The sequence below is a fragment of the Capsicum annuum genome, chromosome 6 (genome assembly GCF_002878395.1).
Source record: "Capsicum annuum cultivar UCD-10X-F1 chromosome 6, UCD10Xv1.1, whole genome shotgun sequence".
NCBI classification, from domain to species: domain Eukaryota; kingdom Viridiplantae; phylum Streptophyta; class Magnoliopsida; order Solanales; family Solanaceae; genus Capsicum; species Capsicum annuum.
In genome coordinates, this window is record NC_061116.1 from 191712576 (window position 1) to 191734500 (window position 21925).

The 21925-nt window shown below is 35.6% G+C and overlaps 2 protein-coding genes and 1 long non-coding RNA gene across 4 annotated transcripts; 2 read left to right on the plus strand and 1 right to left on the minus strand.

The window, feature by feature from the left end:
- Window positions 1-2507: 2507 nt before the first annotated feature.
- Window positions 2508-7772, plus strand: LOC107872796 (proteinaceous RNase P 1, chloroplastic/mitochondrial). The gene is made up of 6 exons (XM_016719402.2): window positions 2508-3865; window positions 4821-4910; window positions 5423-5604; window positions 6487-6607; window positions 7087-7158; window positions 7249-7772. Exons 1-6 carry the CDS (start codon window positions 2681-2683, stop codon window positions 7357-7359), a joined length of 1761 nt encoding a protein of 586 aa, XP_016574888.1. The 5' UTR covers window positions 2508-2680; the 3' UTR covers window positions 7360-7772.
- Window positions 7773-11132: 3360 nt separating this feature from the next.
- Window positions 11133-12408, minus strand: LOC107872798. Of its 2 annotated transcripts, none has more exons than XR_001674976.2 (2): window positions 12085-12408; window positions 11133-11558 (listed from the first exon to the last, which is right to left on the minus strand). It is a non-coding gene; the product is annotated as an uncharacterized LOC107872798 (long non-coding RNA). The 2 variants fall into 2 exon arrangements; XR_007056576.1 differs by having other exon boundaries at window positions 11695-12408.
- Window positions 12409-12617: 209 nt separating this feature from the next.
- On the plus strand, window positions 12618-15329 carry LOC107872797 (psbP domain-containing protein 6, chloroplastic). The gene is made up of 3 exons (XM_016719404.2): window positions 12618-13022; window positions 14182-14498; window positions 15021-15329. The coding sequence occupies exons 1-3, from the start codon at window positions 12674-12676 to the stop codon at window positions 15189-15191; spliced, it is 837 nt and encodes a 278-aa protein (XP_016574890.1). The 5' UTR covers window positions 12618-12673; the 3' UTR covers window positions 15192-15329.
- Window positions 15330-21925: the final 6596 nt, after the last annotated feature.

Below are 21925 nucleotides of genomic sequence, written 5' to 3' on the forward strand. Positions count from 1 at the left end.
GCCAGTGAAATTTGAGCATTATGGGTTGAGCTAGCCCGTGGACCGGCCCGTAAGTCAAATATATGCAACTATTTAGATTGTTTATAAGTATTTTTTTGGAAAAATTACATAAAGTAACATACTTAAGACTATAATTACAATAAATAACGATACTTTTATAAAGTTACAGTTTATAGCAAGAGTAACATTATTTTACTCATTAACTATGCAAATGCATGTTTTACTCTCACCATTTTACATTTTTATATTTTCACTCCAGTATTTCACCTCCCCCAAATATAGTCATATCTTTTACCTTTTTTTTTTTTTTTCTTTTTTTTTTTTCTTTTTTTTCTCTTTTTTTTCTTTTTTTTTCCCTTTCTCATGTCTTTTTTTTTTTTTCTATTTTCATTTTCTTCTTCTTTTTTCTACTTTGTTTTGTTTTTTTTTTCCTTTTATTTTTACACTTCTATTTCTCTTTCTTCCTTTTTTTTTTCTTGTTTACTTCTCTTTTTTTTCATTTTTTATTTTTATTTTTTTGCTTTATTATCTCTAACTTTTATTTTGAAAAGACAAATATGTATATCACATACACATATTTAAAAAACATACAAAATACATAGTTATATAGATTCGGATATGTATTTACAGTACAAAATATATATATGCATTTACAAAATACTTATCATATTCATATTAAACAGTACAAACATAACTATACTGTATATCTTCATATGTATTTGCGAAATACAAAGGTGACTCATATAAAATAAGAATGTACATATGGATCAAGTATCTATTCTGTAAATACATATGCAGAGCTCTGTGTATTTTATACAGTGTTTGGTTTATTTTTGAACTGTACATACTATGTCATTTTAGAGGGTAACATATGTACTTATTTGTTTTATTTTACTGTTTAAGATATGTATCATGTATTTTTTTATTATCTATATGTATATGTATACAACAACAACAACATACCCAGTGTATTGCCACGTAGTGGGGTCTGGGGAGGGTAGAGTGTACGCAGACCATACCACTACATCAGGAGAAGTAATTATTCCTTATTTAACTCAACCAATTTGAGTAAAATAACGACAGTAAATCTTGTTATATATGTATTTGTATAACAACAGTTTACTTAAATACAAAATATAATTTGTTATTTTTCGTAATTATGAAACTATTGTTATAAAAGTTACATTTAAGGTTCTATAGTTGCTATTTTTGAATTTTTTTCCTTCTTTATTTGGTTCGAAGGATATCATGTCAAAAGTTATTTAATTTCGCTATTAGGAGTATTTTTTGGAGTGTTGGGGACTTGATTAACAAGTATTAACACTATGTAATATTTTTCGGTAATACTTATGTTTATTAATATTTTAAAATTAAATTATAAAATATTACTTTCTTAACGAAAAAAGGCCTAAAATGTCCTTCAACTATGTAAAATGGTGTAAAAACGCTCTTCGTTTACCTATTGGGCCTAAAATACCCTTTCAATCTACTTATTGAGACAAAAATGTCCTTTCACCTACATTTTGGACCAAAAATGTCTTTTCTGTCTACCTATTAGACATATTTTGACCTTTTATTTAGACAAATTATATGAAAAGGTCATCCGTAAAACTTAATTATATAATTAATATTACTTTTTCAATATTACAGAAAATAAAAGTTCTTTTTTTACATATATAGTCATTTAAAAAAATAATTATAATTCCTAATTTAATGCTATAACTAATTATCAATTCACATTAATTTAAGATATATATTTTCAATTTTCAAATTAAAATTGAAAAAGATAATCCCTGCTTTCAAATCTTTCTCTCTTATATTAAAAATTCAAATATTTATAAATAAACTAAGTATTTCATTATTTGATCGTGTATGTTTCGTTTTGTTTTCGTGCATGTTAATCATCTAGTATTATTTCATTATCGTGTATTTTTAATTCTAATGTAATGAATTAATCATAATTTTGTATGGATAAATATTTATGGAATAAAAATCATTATGTTACAAGTACATCTATACCATGTATTTTAGTTGTATAAATATAATTTATGTCAAAGCCAGATTATTATTATATTTTTGGCCATCATTTTGATGGACGTATTGACAGCTCTAGCTTTGAAGTAATGCTAATTATTAGTAGGGATAATACGTACAAAAATATCTGAATTTTGATTGGATTTTCAGTTAAGCATACTGAATTTTGCGGAGTTCTATTACCTCTAGACTTTTTAAAGTGTATTTAATCCCCTCTCTCCCAAAATTCTATATCCAGTTTTGGCGGCTGACAGTGTAATACACGTGTCAATCTCATTTTTATACGTGTATTGACACATGTCATACACGCGCCATCCTCATATTTATACATGTCCAAGTGGACAGATATATGCTATTAAAATATGAAAAAAAATATATTTAGAGGATAATTATCCTACAAAATTCAATATGCTTAACGTTGAAATATTTTTGTGAGTATTAACGCTTGTTAGTACCATCATATTAGGTAAAGATCACGGGTTAAACCCGTAAACACAACCTTAAATTTTATGGGAGCAGAACCGAACCAAATGGTGTTGCATTACTTCCTCAGTTCCGTCGAAGTATCCAACAGTTACAACTGTCGTACACCTATCTTCTTCGCACCCTTCCACCTTCCTACTTCCACGACCCATGTTATAGCAAAATGCTCATACGTCGCATGGGTAATTTCTCACTTTCCCTTCCCAATAAAACCCCACCTTTCTCCTCTCTCTTCACTATAACCCCTTCTCCCTTTCACCTTCCCCTTGCCCAAATCCAATTCTTGAATCCAATTCACACCAAAAAATTCCCACATACAAATCAAGCTAGGTGCGCTAAAGCTTCCGCTATGCGTGGGGTTCAGGGAAGGGACGGACAGCGAGAGTCTGTGATTCAAAAAACCCATCTTTCCACTTCATCTGCTTTCCTTCAAGAACCCAATAAAAAGACCACACCGTCTAACAGGTCCGCCAAGAAAGCTCGTCGTGATGCCCCTGAAAGTGTGTTGCGTCATCAGCTGGACCAGTGTTCTAAACACGGTGATTTACAAGAAGCACTTCGATTGTATGAAGAAGCTAAGTTAAATAATGTTTCGCTTAATGTTCATCATTATAATGTGTTGCTCTATCTTTGTTCTGGTTCGGGTTCCGAGGGTTTTGGGATTGAGAAGGGATTTGAGATTTTTAAACAGATGGGTGCTAATGGGGTTGCTCCAAATGAGGCGACGTTTACGAGTGTTGCAAGATTGGCAGTTGCTAAGCAAGACCCAGAAATGGCTTTTGATTTAGTGAAGAAAATGAAGGGTTTTGGTGTTCCTCCTAAGTTGAGATCATATGGCCCGGCGCTGTTTGGGTTCTGTGATAAGGGAATGGCTGATAAGGCGTATGAAGTTGATGTACATATGGGGGAATCAGGGGTTGTTGCTGAGGAAGCTGAGCTTTCTGCATTGTTAAAAGTTAGTTCTCTGTCGAAAAGGGAGGAGAAAGTATATGAAATGATGCATAGATTGAGGGCCAGTGTAAGGCAGGTGTGTGAAGAGACTGCTGGTATAATAGAGGATTGGTTTAAGTCTGAATCTGCTGCGGATGTTGGGGTGCAGAATTGGGATGTTGGGAAAGTGAAGGAAGGTGTCGTGAAAGGAGGGGGTGGTTGGCATGGACAAGGGTGGTTGGGAAAGGGGAAATGGAATGTGGTGAGAGCGGAGATGGATAGCTCCGGTGTTTGTCGTTCATGTGGGGAAAAACTTGTGTGCATTGACATTGATCCTAAGGAGACGGAGAACTTTGCTAATTCCTTGGCTAAATTGGCTTGTGAGAGAGAAGTTAAGGCTAATTTTGTGCAATTTCAGGTCTGATGATTTTCTTCTGGTGCATTTATAAATTTTAGTTACATATAGTTTTTCCCTTCTTCTCGAGTTAAATGGTAGAATTGTATGCTTTTCTCCTGTTGGTATTAAAATTGTTGGTTCCTGTCAACTAAAGTGCTGATTAGCTATTTGAATACTTACCAGGATATCCTACATGATTCGTTGTATTGGTGTTCTTTTTGAAGTCTTTTTCTTGTAAATGAAGTAATTGGGTTCATTATTGGCATTAAGAAGATGCAAAGTGATTATAAAATATAGAAGCAATGTTGACGGCGCCTGCTTTGATGAACTCGTAGGATATTTGATAGAAAGCCATTGTCTATCCATCAGGGCCAGGTGCCTTGTCCGGTGCACATGACTGTGTAGCTGCTAATACTTTTAGTAGTTTCAAATATGTTTGACATTAGATTGCATGAAGCATCTCCGCCTCATGGATGGCTTTTCCATAAAGTTAAGATTTTGTACCCCTGCCTCTGCCATCTCAAGAAGCCAAGCGTTCCAAGTTTTTTTCTCTGTTAAATCAACCTCACCTAATATAGATAAAAGAAATAAGAGGGTGCTCTGATTATATCTATAATTGTAGATTATAGGTTGGAGTTCCTTTATAGATTTTTGATGAAGGCCTCCATGTTTGTTGGTTTTGATGAAGTTATAAGATTTTATTGCAGGTTTGAGCAAAAAACCCGTATACAAGTAAGTAGTACACCAAAATAAGTAGAAAGTCTCAAAAGAAAAAGAAGAACAATTAGCATTTTAATATTCGTAGATGTAATGATTTCTTTAGTAAACATGAATCTTCTGAAAGATCGTTACCACATATATAATAATTTAAAGTAGGTAAATTGCTGCTGTGTATATCCAATATTTGTGTCTCCATGCTTCAGGCATTTAGTGCTCAAAAGAATATTGAACTGATTTAGAAGTTGCACTCACTCAGGACTGGCTTCAGAGGCATGGTCCATTCGATGCTGTTGTGGATGGTGCAAATGTTGGCCTCATCAGTCAACGGAATTTTAATTTCTCTCAGGTAGCACTATGTTTTTTCTCTGTTTCTTTTCTTTCATCTTTATGGGGGTATGAATGGGAGAGTAGACTGAGGGATGCAGTTTGATATGTGTATAGAAACTAATCATATTACATTTCAGCGGTAGAGGAGGGGACTCTTGGACTCATCTACCATCTTTCTTATCGTGGTTATATTTAGTATGACTGAGAAATATTTGACTTAATTTGTGTCCCTCTTCTCGTGTTATTTAGTATGAATAAGAAATAGAGCGAAACAGAATTACTGTCCCTTTTCTGTTCAACTTAATAGATACGGATATGGAAAAGGTTGCAAAATCTTCCAGTTTTAATTTATCAAAATGACCAGTATGAGTTATGGCCAGTTCCTTCTCTCCCACTGTCTGGCTAAAACCAAATATAGTATGGATACCTTACCATTTAACTCAGGATGGGGAACACTGCCAACTTCTTAAGATAATGTTCTAGATTGATAGTGTATGTGAAAGAATTCATAAAGATTTCTTTCTATTGCAGCTCAGATGTGTTGTCAATAAACTACAGCAGATGAGTGAATCGAAGAAACTTCCATTGGTTATTTTGCACAAAAATCGTACAACTGGTGGTCCTGCTCAACATCCTAATAACAAGAAGTTGCTAGAAAGCTGGAAGAAAGCGGGTGCACTTTATGCAACTCCACATGGTTCAAATGATGATTGGTAATACTCTTTACTTTGAGCTCTTATGTAAATAATATTTGGTGGTTACTAGGTAGGTGAATTTATTTGTTTCCAGGACGGCACAACTCAAATATAATTAAATTTCATGGGAGAAAATTATGCTGTTCAAATGGATGCCATCAACATAATAGTTTTGTTGCTCAGCAAATTACTGAACATACCAAGAAAACCCTTCTGTATAATTGGATCTGGTGGTAAATTCGTATCTCTTTTCTTCACTGGCCTTGCTTTCTTGCAGTTACTGCTAGTGTACCCCAGCTGTTTGAGTCAACATTTCTGCTGATGTTTCTTGCTAGACTGTTACTGTTAGCCTGTTCTTTTTCTGCGTCCTTCCGTTCAATTCTTCCTGTTTGTTGGGACCAAACTTGCTCCTGGACACTTTTATTCTTCTTCGAACTTTAACTGTTTGGTTGTCATCAACATTTTTCCCTACTTTCAAGAGCAAATTCTTCTTCTCCAAATTGCTCAAGCATACAACTTTTCTTTTTCTGATCAAAATAGCTTCAACTCATCATGGCATGAAGATCTTACGTTGAACCTGAAACATGTTACCAGTTCCCGAAAATTACACTGAACCTGAAACAATTGCTTTATCTTTCCCTACTTTGCCTGAAACTCTCACTTGGTGGCAGATGAAAATTCTAGGTTGTGCCAGACGCTCTTAATATAATCAATGTAGCTCTTGAGCATTGGTTTGGAGTGCTCTCATATTATGTCATTTAATTCTGAAGATAGAGGTTACTTCACATAATAAAAGGGTTTGCTAGAGTTATGGGCAACCTTGTAGCAAAATAAAGGAGCTCTCTTTTCTGCAGTTATAGGTTCCAATACAAATGTGTGATGCATAAGCTTATTCTCCAGGTACTGGTTATATGCTGCTGTCAGTTCCAAAGGTTTGCTTTTGACAAATGATGAGATGAGAGACCATTTGTTCCAACTATTAGGCACTAGCTTTTTTCCCAGATGGAAGGAAAAACATCAGGTATAATCTCTCTCTCTATTTTGACAAACTCTGGTACATCTGCAACGTGTTAAATAATGAAAAAATTAAAATCTTTATTACAGTGCGATAGAGTCCTCGATTACACTTCCTAAAGATGGAGTAAAAAAAGTATTACTCTTTTTGTGTATGGTAGCTTAATGTCTACTATAAGTAGGTTGCCCCCCCACCCCCCACCCCCCATCCCCAAAAAAAGTAAAAGGCAGTTATGGTGTGGAAAAGTTGAAATCCTGTTACACTGTTCCTGTTAATACCCAGGATTATTTCAAATTACTGAAATTCTTCATTATAGCTGGTTGTCAAAGAATGCAGAAGTAGGTCCAGGGATGTGAGAATTGAAGCTCTCTTAAAGAACCCATCTGATGGGGCTGAGAGAGTTTATGTTATTGGGGTCAATGTGATGCTTTCAAATTAGGGAATCAGCAGTTAGAATCCTAAACACTACTATTTGTATATGGCAGATCCGGATGATAGCTTCAAGAGATGACGGACTCAAGCTCCATATGCCTCCACCTTATTCAATTGTTATTCAGGTGAGCTATATCATGACTAATCCATGCAAGTTAAGCTCATATTTGCTGTTATTCTAGTGTCCAACTCTACTTCGTACGTGTGAAATGTAGGAGTCAGAGCAGGGTTGTTGGCATGTGCCAACTCTTACTGGAGATGACCTTGAGATACCAAGACAATGGGTATGTGCTACCAGGAGAAAGGCATTGCGCTCTATCTTTTGACGGACTGGGGAATCAAATAATTGACATATAAATGTGGTTTCTAGGACAACATCAGTGAAGCAACTATGCTGTATATGAGTGCATTCTTCCTTCGAAGATCTTATAATTTGAACTTCTCAAAGATTGTTGTGGATGGAGATCAGGAAGATCACTAAATGCAAAATTTATGGACAATCAACGTCTATATAGCAGCCTAGTCTCATTATCTTGTATACTGATTTTTGCTTCTGTATTCTGGAGTACTTGGTCAATTCTTTTGTAACAATTTTGCCCACTACAAGGGATAAAAGAAAGAAGTTCTGCCACAGTAGAATGATGGCGTTTTTGAAACTCAAAGAGGATATTGATGCATTTTTAATACTTAATTGGCTGGTCCCTGAATACAAGAAGAAAAACAGCTTATGAAGTTTAAATTAGTTCCCTTTTAAGAGAAATATTTATTTGATCAGTCTAACAATATGGCTAGAGTTTGACATCAGTATTATCTCCTCATAGAATTTCTGTGTATAGTTATTTGTTGCAGGGATCAAATTCTTCACAGAACACCAGGATTATGGTTTCAATTGATTTAATGACAACGGGATTGGAGGCTATGCATACCCCTCTGGTTCCAAGAACTTGGACAACTGCTGGGATACTTTTCCCATCTTGCAAGCAGAGCTACTGTTTGACGTTGATGATGATCATTGTTATTCCATTCATAGTGACTACATATTACTCCAATTTTGGTACTCCGAGTTCCAGTATCTTTATACACTGGACAAACTCATCTAGTTTTGTGTACAGACAATTTTCTTATTGAACTTTGTACTACTTTAGCTAGGTGGCTTCCTGCCAAAAAAACAATCTGGAGATTGACAGGCAGAGGCAGATCAGATCTGGAGGTTGAACTAGCTTGAGGATCAAATGCCAACTGCATCTCAGTCGCACGAAGCAGTATGTGTTCTGTTAATATATATACCAGTTATAATAATAGATTTCATATCAATATACAATGTCGGAGCTGAAAGCAATCCAAACCCTCACTACATAGCATAGTACATATTCACTCAGTTCATCCCTGCTCATATATATCCTTGTTTTGTGCATGCAGTCCTTATTATTCTCTAGAAATAATCTTTTTTTTCCTTCAATGTGGATGGCTGATAATGACGAGGGTAATTATTGGAAACAATGCATAAAGTTTTCTTGGCTAGAAATAGCCAGAGGATTTCGAAAAGGGAGGGAAAAAGAAGGTAGAAAAGAAACAATGGGATCTTCACCAGATGCACAAGAATATGACATGAAACTAGGACAATTTCTAACAAATATGTATACGGCGTTTGTAGGTTAAATGAAGATGAAAACTGAATGTGTATCTTCTATATACAGCAGACATACAAATCCAATGCTTTAGTTTAATCGTACTAGCTGTGTGAAAAATCCGATGCAAATAACAGAGAACTACTTTACATGTCTTTTAACCAAGATTGATCAAAACCATAAGAGCCAATATGGTACAGCAACCTTCACATCTAGAACAAACCAATATCTTAGAAGACAAAACTCGGTGATGTAACAGCTGTTTCAAAAGCAAATAATAGATCATGAAGACAATAATTCACTAGAAAGAATCTGTGAGAACATGAAAAGGAGATCCATCCACTACAGTTAGGCAAGTGCAGGTAATCTGGTATGCATATGTTATGTTATTACTGAAAGTAATTCAAATAGTCCCTCTTCAAATGAAACAAAGCAATAGAGGCAGGTTCTCATGTAGCTGCAGTAATTTTTTTTGTAGCAGATGACATTTCTCAACTTATGACATCTTCATCATCCAAAATTACGATCATCAGGATATGTCTATGTCGTTCGCTGTATTGCGGCATGGTGGATGAAATGGAGGCTCGCCTCGGGAGTTTTGTGTGATAAGAAGGTGCCCCCCAAGCTAAAAGGCAAATTCTATAGAGTGGCAGTCCGTCTGGCCATGCTGTATGGAGCGGAGTGTTGGCCAGTCAAGAACTCGCACATCCAAAAGTTGAAGGTGGCGGAAATGAGGATGTTGCGTTGGATATGTGGACTTACTAGGGGAGATAAGGTTAGAAATGAGACTATTCGGGTGAAGGTTGGAGTGGCTTCGATGGAGGACAAGATGCGGAAAGTGAGGTTGAGATGGTTTGGACATGTTACGAGGAGGGGCACTGATGCCCCAGTTCGTAGGTGTGACAGATTGACTTTGGATGGTTTCAGGTCGGGTAGAGGTAGGCCGAAGAAATACTGGAGGGAGGTGATTTAGACGTGACATGGAGCACTTACAGCTTATTGAAGATGTGACTCTAGATAGGAAGGTATGGAGGATGCGAATTAGGTCAGAGGAGTAGTGCGTGTGGGTGTAGCCTTACTAGCAGTTGTAGGGTTTGTGCATAGGTTGGAGTTTCTAGCTAGGAGGGTATGGGTTAGGTGTGTGCTTTTGGTTTGATAGTGTATAGTAATACTTTGTGGGTGTTTTATTTTGGTCATTTCATCTTGTTTCATGTTTTGTTACGCCTTTGTTTACTGTCTTTTTGTCCTGAGATGGGGTTCTATCCGAAACAGCCTCTCTACTTCTTCGGAGGTAGTGGTATAGACTGCGTATATTTTACCCTCCCCAGACCTCACTAGGTGGAATATACTGGATATGTTGTTGTTGTAGCTTTGACTAGTTAGGTCTGAATCTGACTAATGAAAAACTAATTTCAAGGAATTAAAAGACCAACAAATGATGAAGTTTATGTTGCGACATGGATACCTAACATAACAATAGCAATAATCTACTTTCAATAAGTCAGGATTCATAGACAAAAAAAAACGGTGAAAAGAAAAAGTCTGGATTCTAAACACAATTTCAGGGGGCTCTTGGGATTATGTTACATTTTCTAAAAAGCCACTTTTGATCAAGGGTTCTTGTTGAGATGTTTACATCACATATGCTTGAGGGTGACTATGAAAGGAATAATCCTGGTTATGATAATGTCGCAATTGATCAAATCAGTGTCTTCCGAAAAGCCAAGTAACTATTAAGCAGCATGTTCGGAAGAGCCCTTTCTATTCTTTGTTTAGCATTCTGGTTTTCTTTCCTTGAGGACTCTATTCTTCACGTTGAGTCCTATTTAGCTTCTGCTTATGAGGACATGACCCTAGATAGGAAGGTGTGGAGGTCGCGGATAAGGGTAGAAGGCTAGTGTGAGTGTGCGGGGTGTAGCAAGCGGTTAGGGAGACCTTGTGTTGCCGGGCTAGTAATCTTAGATTGGGTGTAGCAAGCGGTTAGGGAGACCTTGTGTTGCCGGGCTAGTAATCTTAGGAATCTTAGTATTCTTAGGTGTCTTTGGTATGTGCGAGTATGTTACAACTAGGTAGGTGTCCTTCGTATTTTTTTTTTGCATACTTCTTATTTTCTCTCTTTCGTGGTGCCCTTATTTATCGTATGTCGTATTTTCTCTGTTTTCTAGTGACATTATTTCTTATCACGGATTTTCTGTTGTGTCATTCATCCCCTTGTTACTGTTCTGTATCTCAAGCCGGGGGTCTATCGGAAACAGCCTCTCTACTTTTTCGGAGGTAGCGGTATGGTCTGCGTACATCTTACCGTCCCCAGACCCTACTACTACTTTGTGGGAATACACTGAGTTTGTTGTTGTTGTTGTTCTTATAAGAAAGACAAAAAAGTAGACTTTTTGATCTTCATGCCATGATCAATGAAGACCCAAGGATAGACTTTCTGATTTTCAATGTCAGACCTTCACGCCGATCAATGTGTTTATAACTTACTTTTCAGGTTATTATTTGAGTTACACTTTGTTATAGGTCAGTTTAACCTGATTGTGGTCAGAACATAAACTCAATCAAAATTATCCATCTTTTACAAGCACATTGTGACTGTTTTCTTACTGAAACATGTAGGCTGTATGCGCACTAAAGTTGGACATGCTTATTAATTTCCCATTAGGGAAACTTCAAGATCTTCTAGGCTGGAGAATTTCTTAAACAAGATAGTACTTTACTGATCTCAACTTGTTAAAGGAGCTTTAAGACATCCTGAGATCTTCTACCAGGTTGTCGGTTCCTTGCTTTTGGTCATGGTCTCTTGTGCAATGGCATAGTCCAGACAAGGCAATATATCATCTAAGCCGTATGAGCAATGGGGTTTTTGATTCATTGCTACACAAGAGTCTGCAGTCCAGCTGAAATGCCAGATAATTAAGAACAATTAGAGTTAATATGATAAAAGGATAAATCAAAAGTAAGACTATTAGAGGTGACTTGGAAGTAAGATTATGAATTATGAATGTTATATTTGATGTGATCCTCCAAATTTACCTTGAGAAACAAGTTGTGCAGGACCTTTTTTTCATATTTGGTGTAGTTGCAGATATGTTACTTCTTTTCTATCCACTATTATGTTAAAGTTCTTACTCTCTTTCATCCTGCTTTAGGAGAAGCTGCATCCTCAGAGTTGGCCTAGTTCGAGAAGAGCAACACACTCTCCATGTAATCTTAAAAGTGGGTTTAAGGAGGGTAGAGTGTATGCGAACCTTATTACTACTTCATAGAGATAGAAAGGTTGTTTCCGATTGATCATTGGCTCAAGTAGAGTATATCAAAGCTGTTTGAAAAAGAGAATATGGAAGTGAATGCAATAACAACAATGAAATGGAGCACCTATGGACATAATGAAATAACTACTGTGAAATACTTGCGAGAGCTTACTTGTGGAGGAGAAGAAATATGTTAATGTCCCAATGGTGAGAATCCACTCAAAAATTCGTTTATTAAATGACAATGCACCTCATAACTCTGCAGCTACTGGAGTTTTTGGTTTTTCTTTGAATGCAAGAATCTAACTTGCTTATATCCACCTGTTAAATTTCTTGTCAAGTAGTGTAATTGAGTTAAAACCCAACTCCTCGTGTGTTTACTTCACGAATCATACTCTGAAAAGTGTAGCTTATTTGATAACGTGACAACAAAAGTTTCTGATTCCAGCTACAAAGAAATACCACAACACATCAGTTTATTTGGGAATGCAGGATATACGTGGACCTTACCTTTATCTTGATAGAGTTGAGATGTTCTCTTGAAGTGACATGTCATAGTAGTACGAACAAATATCCAAAAAGTATTAGAAGAAGAAAGATACTCCCTCTGGTCCAAATTGCTTTTCTCAAAATAGACGATTCAAAATAATTTTCATTTTAGAAAATCAATATACTCCTGTAAAAAAAAAAAAAAAAGCTCATGAAAGGAAAAATGCATGGCAAAAGGCAGACCTCATCCACTAAACGGATAAAGGGACCCCATGATATCCAATCCAACAAGGCTCTGGCGTTTCTCCACACAACACAAACAGAAACTGAAAAAAAAAACTGAAATGGCCCTGAAGGCAGTGTCCTCCATGTTTACAAATTCAACAAATCCAGCAGCATTAACATCTACAAAACACCATCATCAAATTCAGAACATAGGCATATCAAGAAGAGATTTCATCAATGTTGGACTTTCTGTAATGCCACTCGTCCTATCTCCTCCACCTCCGCCTTCCATTGCTCGTGAAGTTGAAGTTGGTTCATTCTTGCCTCCATCTCCCACTGATCCTAACTTTGTTCTCTTCAAAGCTACTTCTAAAGACACTCCTGCTCTTCGTGCCGGTATTATCTCCACCACTCCTCGAATATCTTTCTTCTCCCATCCCTTTTTATCAGCTTTTTTATTATCATTTACTTATAATTCTGTTCTTTCTTTGTCTATGTTGTGTACTGCTCTCCAATTCACGTTATTTCATTGTTGTTATTGCTCTTATTTATATATTCTGTCTTTTCAAACTGCTTTATTTAAGTAGAGGGTCTATCAGAAACAACCTCTCTGTCTCTGTCTTTTAGTCTGCATCCACTCTAACCTTCGATCCCCTGACTCGACTTGTAGGATTACATTGTATGTGTATATATGTTGTTGTTGTTATTCTGTATAGTTTTAGTTTATACTGAATTATTTGTTTAGACTGCTGGTGCGGTTTTCTTTTTCGATATTGGGCAAGAACAGGTCATTCCAGAGTCAGGTAAAGGTTCATAGTTTCTGTAGTTGCTATAAGCTTCTGCAAGCAATATCCTGATAACAGACTCATTAACCTGAAAGAATATTGATTGTGTTAGAACCAGAAGCTTAGGCAAGTTAAGTGGATTCAGAAGCCATGTAGCTTTAGAATTGGACAGAAGACGAGTCTCTAATTCTTTGCGATTCTTCAATAGACTAACTTATAGGTCCTTAGTATATGTATTATGGAACTTGCCTATTTTAAAGCCCGAGTCTAAAATGATTTAACACTCGTATTCTCGTTGCTTTTGAGGAACTTATCATCTCAAAAACAAGTTCCAAGCTCCTTTGAGAAAATAGATTGTAGTCAGAAAGTAAAACTAACCTCTACTTTCGTTTAGGATTCAGACCTAAAATAGGCAAGGGATGCATGTCTGTGTAGAACCTAAGATGTGGCAACAGATTGACAGGTTGGATCCATATAGAATTCGCTGGGATTATGCAAATTTGGTCAAAAGGATCCTAGTCCATGTAACCTTGCATTTGAGTAAAACATTCTGCCATGTGATGTTTTTATAGTTTCTGGATTAGTAAATGGCGTTGGCAGTAACGTTGGTCAGTTTATAAGTATCTCTTTTGTAGTGCGAACTGCATCCTTGCTGAGAAATGAGCAAGCTCTAGTACTTCTTATTTTAGTTTATTTCATTCTTCTTGATATGCTTATGAAGGTTACTATTTACATAAAATGGTCTTTGCTTTATATTTAGTTGGTTGCAGGAAATGTGCAGCCTTACACATTTATTCTTCCTCCAACGTGGAAACAACTTCGCATAGCCAACATATTATCTGGAAATTATTGCCAACCCAAATGTGCAGAGCCGTGGGTGGAGGTGAAGTTTGAAGATGAGAAACAGGGTAAAGTTCAAGTCGTGGCTTCTCCTTTGATCCGTCTCACGAACAAACCTAATGCAACTATTGAAGACATTGGGACCCCTGAGAAAGTCATTGCTTCTCTTGGCCCTTTTGTCACAGGAAACACTCTCGATCCAGATGAACTCCTTGAGACTTCTATAGAGAAGCGCGGTGATCTAACGGTGATAGTCCTTTTCTTTTTCTCAGTCATTTATCATATTGAAAAACTAATCTTTTCCCCCTTATTTCCAACACATAAGAGGTCTGGCATGGGTAGCAACTCATAAGTTAAACATGGAAAGAAATGAGTCTAAGTTGCTTAGTTGGTAGCGTAAAATCTCAGCTGGGAAAATGGCATGAACAAATTATTCATAGGTTGTATTTGCAGCCCCTACAATATGTAACAGCCTGATTTGGCAAATGTTATTGTAGCATAGTTATGTTTAACCCGAAAAATGAAAATCAAAATCTGGTTCCAAGATAATGGTTTCTCGATTAGTGCTCTGGAACATGTGCTTTATGAGGGACATGATTGTTAGATCTGCCAAAATAAGCATGCTACTCGAGAGTCGAGAGACTCCTGTATGTTTTCTAATTGTTCCATTGAACAGTGTATTTCTATGCACTTGGTCTTCCTGTTATCCGCAACAGTTGCTCTTTAGATCTCCTGATGAAGAGAATGCTTCTATCTTTTTTGTTTGCAGTATTACAAGTACGTTCTTGAAACTCCATATGCTCTTACTGGATCGCACAACCTAGCAAAGGCCACGGCTAAGGGAAACACTGTTGTCCTCTGTGTGGTCAGTGCCAATGACAAACAGTGGGCATCATCACAGAAAACTCTACAGGCTATTCTTGATTCCTTTGAAGTGTAGTTCCTTCCCCTCTCGTCTTAATTTAGATGAACTGTCTTCATTATCACTGTGTGTTCCCTTACATAGAGTTTCTAATTGCAATTTCCTCATGTTAACTTACGGTATACAATTCAGCATCCAAGTTACAGTTAACAGAAATGTGTGTACATACATATATCATCCTTTAGTCTCTGGTGTGCCTATAGGTTACACGTTCGAGCTGTGAAAGCAACCACTAATACTTACATGAGGTTAGACTGTCTACATCACACTTCTCGAGGTGCGGCCCTTCCCCGGACCTTACTAACTCGGGATGCTTTGTGCACCGGATTGTGCCTTTTAAGAACAACCGGGATTTCCCTTCTTATTTCTTTTAATTGTTCAACATCGCTGTTCAAAATAAAACAATCTCCCTGTTCACGTTTTCATTAATAAGCAAAGGGAATTCATTAGTTTCCATGAGAATATATTTTGACCAGAAATTTGATCTCTCTTATTGTTCATGGATTTTGGTTTCTACTTTCTAGTTAGCTAAATATTCCTTGGTATAATAGTAACAAAAGAAGCATAAAAAAAGAAGCAATCGAGATTTCCCTCTTACCTTTATTACCATCCTTTCTGCATATGAAAGGTCAGTGTCTACATTGGGAGAATGTATAATAATATAATATATCTACCGAAACAAATGTCAAATTTGAGTTTCATTGATGGACGTATCAAATTAAAATATGATTTCACAATTATCAATTGACATGTTGATATAAATAATTTATGATAATAACAGATAAAGCCGTGGATGCTTCCGTTTCATTTGTTGATAGTGAACCTTCAACCTTACTCTATTATATTACTCAGAATTTTATTGACTAACTAATTAACAAAAGACCTTTTTTCTCTATAGATAAAGGCAAGCCAGTTGAAGAAAAGAGAAGACAAGAAGTGCCTCCTCAAAAAAAAATTAAAAAAAGAATAAAAAAAATTGATGTAAACCAAAATTCGATAGATTTGAGTCTTTTACATAATCAGTTTAAACACCTCAAATAACTTTTTAACATTATATTTACTTCTTCTTGACTCAAAATACTTATGTCCTTATTAAAAATATTTATCTTAAAATATTTATTATTTTATAGGCTCAAGATAAAATTAACTTATCATTTTCTAGCTTTACACTGAGTAGTAATCTTTTTAAGACACTTAAGTATCTTAATCTTAATACACAATTAGAGTAAAAATTCAATGAAAATAATTATACTACCTCAAGATATAAAGATATAAATAAGAGTAGTATAATCAAATACATCTCCTAATTGATATTTTTTTAAGAGACAATTAAATTAAAAAATACAACAATATTTTGAGACGGCATTGGAGTTATCATATATTCTCTTCATTTTAATTTATTATTACTTTTTTATTTTAGTTTATTTCAAAAGAATTGTCTTTTTTTAATATTTCCTCCGTTTAAAAAGAATGACCTACTTTCCTTTTTTAGTTCGTTTAAAAAAGAATGACCCCTTTCCTTTTTTGGCAATACTTTAATTTCAACTTTCCACATGGCATGTTTAGGGCCACAAGATTAAATGATATTTTGGTACATTTGACACAACTTTAATTTAAGGCCACTTCTTTATTTTCTTAAACTTTGTGCCAAGTCAAAGTAAGTCATTCTTTTTTAAATGGAGGAAGTAATAATTACTTGATATTAACTTTTCACGTAATAATTAAGAAGGGTAACATGGTAAATTTCAAAAGATGTGTAAATAGTTAGTAGAGAAAATTGAAGGAAAGGTGTCTTTTAAGTTTTAAATGAAGGATTGGTGATATTGACCAACAGATAGGGTCAAACATCATTAGAAAACTTGATTAAGTTAATTGTGGATTTGATTAATATTTTCAAAACTTTCTAATCTTTTCAAAAATACAAATCAACCCAACCCACACCCCTCTTCAATCCAAATCAACCACTCTCTCCTCTCTCTCCAGCTTCTCTCAACTCTCTCCCAACCAACAGTTTTGCAAAATTTCTCCCTTCAACCCTCGACGACTTCTACCTCAGGCGACAAATAGTTGGGCTTCGAGTTCCCTCTTTTCTCCCTTCAACCCCCGGCGACTTCTACCTCCGGCGATAAATAGTTGGCTTCGAGTTTCCCTCTTCAATTCAATCAACCTGTCTCTTATCCCTCTCTCGACAGCTTCTCTCAACTCTCTCCCAATCAACTGTTCTGCAAATTTCTCATTTCAATCCTCGGCGACTTCAACATCCGACTATAAATAGTTGGACTTCGAGTTCCTTTTCGACTTCAACCTTCAATTGACATAACAGCCTTGCTCTCCGGCCACAACAACTTCGAATTCTTCATCGTTCCTTTTCTTCTTTGATAGGTAAAAATTTATGGCCTTTTTAGTTTTGAAGAAAACGAGGAACTTGAGCCAACTTCTCTTATAGTATTGGTTAACAATTTCAATATTTGTTGCACTAATTTGAAATGCGGTCTGAAATGGCCTTTTTATTGTTTGTGTAAACGACAATTTGATTTGATTTGTTCTGTTCTTGTTCTTGGTAAAAATGGTGAAATTTTTTTTTATTGTTAAACAAAATCGTGCTATATTTTTTGTTTTCTCCGACAGATTACCTATCTGGTACAATATATTAACCATCTGATGCAACAAATTTATTATATGATGCACCAGATCAACCATCTGATGCACCAGAGAAACCATCATATTATAATTCTGATGCAATAAATTAATAATCTGATGCAACAGATTAACTATTTAATGCAACAACTTTACCATATGTTGCAACAGATTAAGCATCAGATAAAAAATCTGATGCAACTAATTAACCATCTAGTGCAATGGAAGAACCATCAGATTAATGATCTGATGCAATAGATGAACCTCATGTTGGATAAAATCCCATCAACTCTTCCTACAGAAAATGTCCAAGACTTGATTTTTCCAACTGATCATTCATCTGCCGCGATAGAAGACTCTATGTTGGAAGAAATCTAAACAATATTGACCATTGATAACTGCTCCAACAGATCACTCATGTGTTGCGACAGATATGTGACCTATTGCACAGACCATCATCTTTCTCAACAGATAAGTGATATATTTTGTATTGTCGCAACAGATTACTCAGTCGTTGCTGCAAGTTAGTTAACTGCTCTGACATATCACTCATATGTTGCAACATATATGTGATTTGTTGCACAAATCATTCATCTTTCTCAACAGATGAGTGAAATATTTTGTATTATTGCAACAGATTATTTAATGGTTCCAATAAATCACTTATATGTTGCAACAGATGATGTCACAATAGTTGTGTGATATGTTGAACAGACCATTCATCTGTCTTAAAAGATGAGCAAAATGTTTTGTATTGTTGCAACAGATTACTCATCCATTGTAATAGTTTGGTTATATGCTGCAACAGATATACTACCTGGTACAACAGATCGGTGATCTGTTGCAACTGTTATTTTACTGTTTTGCTTATTTGATTTACTATTATCCCTTTTTAATGATGCATTAATCAACAATAATATATTATTTTATGTTCCTACTAATTTTAGTTAATATGGTTCCTAAAAGAACAGAAACTGAATCAAGTCTAAGTAAAGAAATAAGTGAAGCAGCTAGGCTACATCTACTACTCTATGAGCTTGCTTTACAAGCGTTATCTCAATCGGGAGCAGAACATGATAAATACAGAGAGGAGGGATATTTCAAAATAGATGATGCAGATGCTAATAGCCCTTCCACCGAAGAGCTGGTCAAAGCCTTCAGCATTGATCGTTATCCTGTGAGAATACAGTGCGATGGTGCCACAGATTTAACGGGTGATTTCGTGGTTAATTCAGCCATGGGAAAATCTTTCGACGCCTTCAGAAAAATACTTTGAGAATAAAAATTGGATGCTTATTTTAGGGACAGCTGCTTTGGGAAATATCTTGATTTGTAGGAGGACAACAATGCTCATTTCCAAATGAAAATGGTATATGAACTACTCAAGCGTAGTTTTATGTATAAAAACAAAGATAAGATGGATGAGGTGTGGATAAATTACTGTGGCATGCCTGTTTGTTTTGGTTAGAAGGAGTTTGCCATAGTTACTAGACTAAAATGTTATCCTCCTTCTCAAGTTATACCTATTCTAACCCAAAAAAGCACCTCGCACACCTAAAAAAGGCAAAGGCAAGTCGTGTGATCGTGATGACCTGGTGTCCATGGTTGGTCCAAGCTTCAAAAACAAAAATTTGATAGAAGCGTTGAAAGGTAAAGGACTTTCAAAGAATCACAAACAGTTATTGTGCTTGGTTTGGTTTGTACATAATATTCTTTGGGCGAGAGACGTTAACAAAAACATAAGCCTCAGTTTAATAAAGCTCTCCGAGGATCTTGATGCGTTTAACTGCTATCCTTGGGGGTATGAAAGGTTCAAATGACTGTCAAATATATGGCTTCCCATGGGCTTTCATGGTAAATGTTTCTTTCTTCTATTATGATATCATTCATTTTTTCGCTCAATAATGGTTTTTGATTTAGTGGCATTATTTTATAGGCTTGGGCGTTTGAAGTCATTCCTTATTTGAGACAACAGGTGAACTACCAGGAAGGAGTTTTCTGTCCAAGAATCTTGAGATGGTTGTCGGCCAAAACTGATAAAAGTGCAAAGTTTCTTGATCTCTTTAACCCCTCAAAGGATGCAGTAAGTATAATTATAATTAATTTTTTCTTTTAATTAATGATTTTTTTGAATGATCTAATCATCATTCTAATATATGTAATGATTTATGTTAGATTGTGCATCCGTCTCTAGTTTTGACCAATCGAGAGTTTAAGATGCCATTTTTTCTTACTTTACGGTCTTTACAAACTTTATCGGATCCTAAGGTCATCGGCAGAATAAAAATAAAATTGTTTGGAGCAACAACCATTACAATAAAAATAATTTTAGAGGGTGGGCTTGTTGTTGTTGTTGATGGTCTTAGTGGTGATGGAGCTGTTGGTGGTAAGTGGTGCTGCTGTTGGTGTTAATGATGCTCCTCTTACAGTATTTAAAGCAAACCATTATGAGTATGATCATACTGGTTATACAGATTTTGCCTCTCCCAGTGAATGTTTTGCATGCAAATGTCAAGACTACAGGGCGAAATATGATGCAGTGATTAATGCTATTAATGTATTAACTGCTTCTGTAAAGGAATTGACATCTAAGAGGGGTCTCATTTCATCAAAGAAGATATTATTTCCATCTGCTCCATTAGAGATTAGGGCTGAGAGAAGAAGGAGAGTGATTTTCAGGGCATTATCAAGCATCCAAAAAAGCGAAATTGTAACTCCTCTGTCTCTGTGTTGCACTGAGCAACATACAATGTCCAAAGGAGAGCAGCACGAGCTGAAGAAGGTGAATATATTATATGTCTTCCAACTGACAAAACAAACAGACACATATCTGTTTCAACAAATGACACATCTGCTGAAAATTATCAAATAAATATATACATCTGTTGCAACAGTTGACTAACCTGTTGTACCAGATACTTTATCTGGTGCAACATATGTCTCGTCTGTTTTAGCAAATCAAACAGCTCTTCGTACCACTTTTATTTGTACCAACAGACGACCTATATGTTGCAACAGATGATTCACATATTGCAACGGAGGTTCATCCGTTGGAAATTATCACACAGTTATACGGAGAACAGAAAGCGCAGAAACCGTACGTAAGCGACAATAAAGATCCACGATGAGCAAAGCCTCATTTCATAGCACCGAATGAAGAACAACTTTCCCATACTGAGTAGATCTTTATAGCTAGATCTTGTCAAATCAAAGCAATTCTTGGCATTATACTTAAATTGTTGTTGATGTATTTGTTGAGATCAGTACCCATAATAATTTTTTTACATTTTATTTATTCGTTGACTTATTTCAACTAATTTATGAAGGGTTCGATTTATTTTATTTTGTCTACAAATTTTATTTATTTCTTAGATTTGAACTTATTAATTGAAAAGGAATACTAGATTCAAATATTGTAATAGATAATGTATTTGTTGCAACAGATGACACATCTATTGGAAAAAATAAACAGATTTTGACATATGTTGTAACAGGTAGGTGATCTGTTGGAATTTATCAAACAGGTCTTCCCACTGTTGCAACAGATGAACTTTAGATAAAAACATCGAGATAATGCAACAGATGACCAACCTATTGCAATAGATAAACTACATGTCAAAACAGGTAGAATAACTATTACAATGGATGGAGAATCTGTTGCATTATAAAAAGTCAACTTTTGTTGGACATAAAAAATTGTCACTACGTGGAAAAAGGTTAAAGTGAATTGAATTGAAATAAAAAAGGCGCAACCCATCGACGATGTTCAGTTCAAACACTTAAAATAAGATAGACATCAAGTAGATAATGTTCATTTTAAACACGTAAAATAAAATAAGCATCAAATGTGTCAGTGTCAGTCTGACACATTTCGCTGACTTGCCGTCGCTTAGCCCCCAACGATCAGTTTTTCCCCCATTATCCTATATATTCATCTTTCTCCTAAAATTTAACCCTAAATTCCCAAATCTTCTTCTTCATCGTCGTCTTCTTTTATCTATTCAAATTATTTCTTTCCTTTTTTCCAACTGAACTTGACAATGTCGAGCGCATCTTCCACTGCTTTTTGTGATAAAGATTTTCGATATTGTAAGTGCGGTCATGAAGCTCTGTTA

What these genes read in the sequence shown, in the direction of transcription:
- LOC107872796 (XM_016719402.2), top strand. Translation starts at nt 2,681, where the DNA reads ATGCTCATACGTCGCATGGGTAATTTCTCACTTTCCCTTCCCAATAAA. An exon ending in CTAATTTTGTGCAATTTCAG is followed by an intron (nt 3,866 to 4,820) that starts GTCTGATGATTT and finishes GCACTCACTCAG; the next exon opens with GACTGGCTTCAGAGGCATGG. An exon ending in CATGGTTCAAATGATGATTG is followed by an intron (nt 5,605 to 6,486) that starts GTAATACTCTTT and finishes CTTATTCTCCAG; the next exon opens with GTACTGGTTATATGCTGCTG.
- LOC107872797 (XM_016719404.2), top strand. Translation starts at nt 12,674, where the DNA reads ATGATATCCAATCCAACAAGGCTCTGGCGTTTCTCCACACAACACAAA. An exon ending in CACTCCTGCTCTTCGTGCCG is followed by an intron (nt 13,023 to 14,181) that starts GTATTATCTCCA and finishes AGTTGGTTGCAG; the next exon opens with GAAATGTGCAGCCTTACACA. An exon ending in AGAAGCGCGGTGATCTAACG is followed by an intron (nt 14,499 to 15,020) that starts GTGATAGTCCTT and finishes TTTTGTTTGCAG; the next exon opens with TATTACAAGTACGTTCTTGA.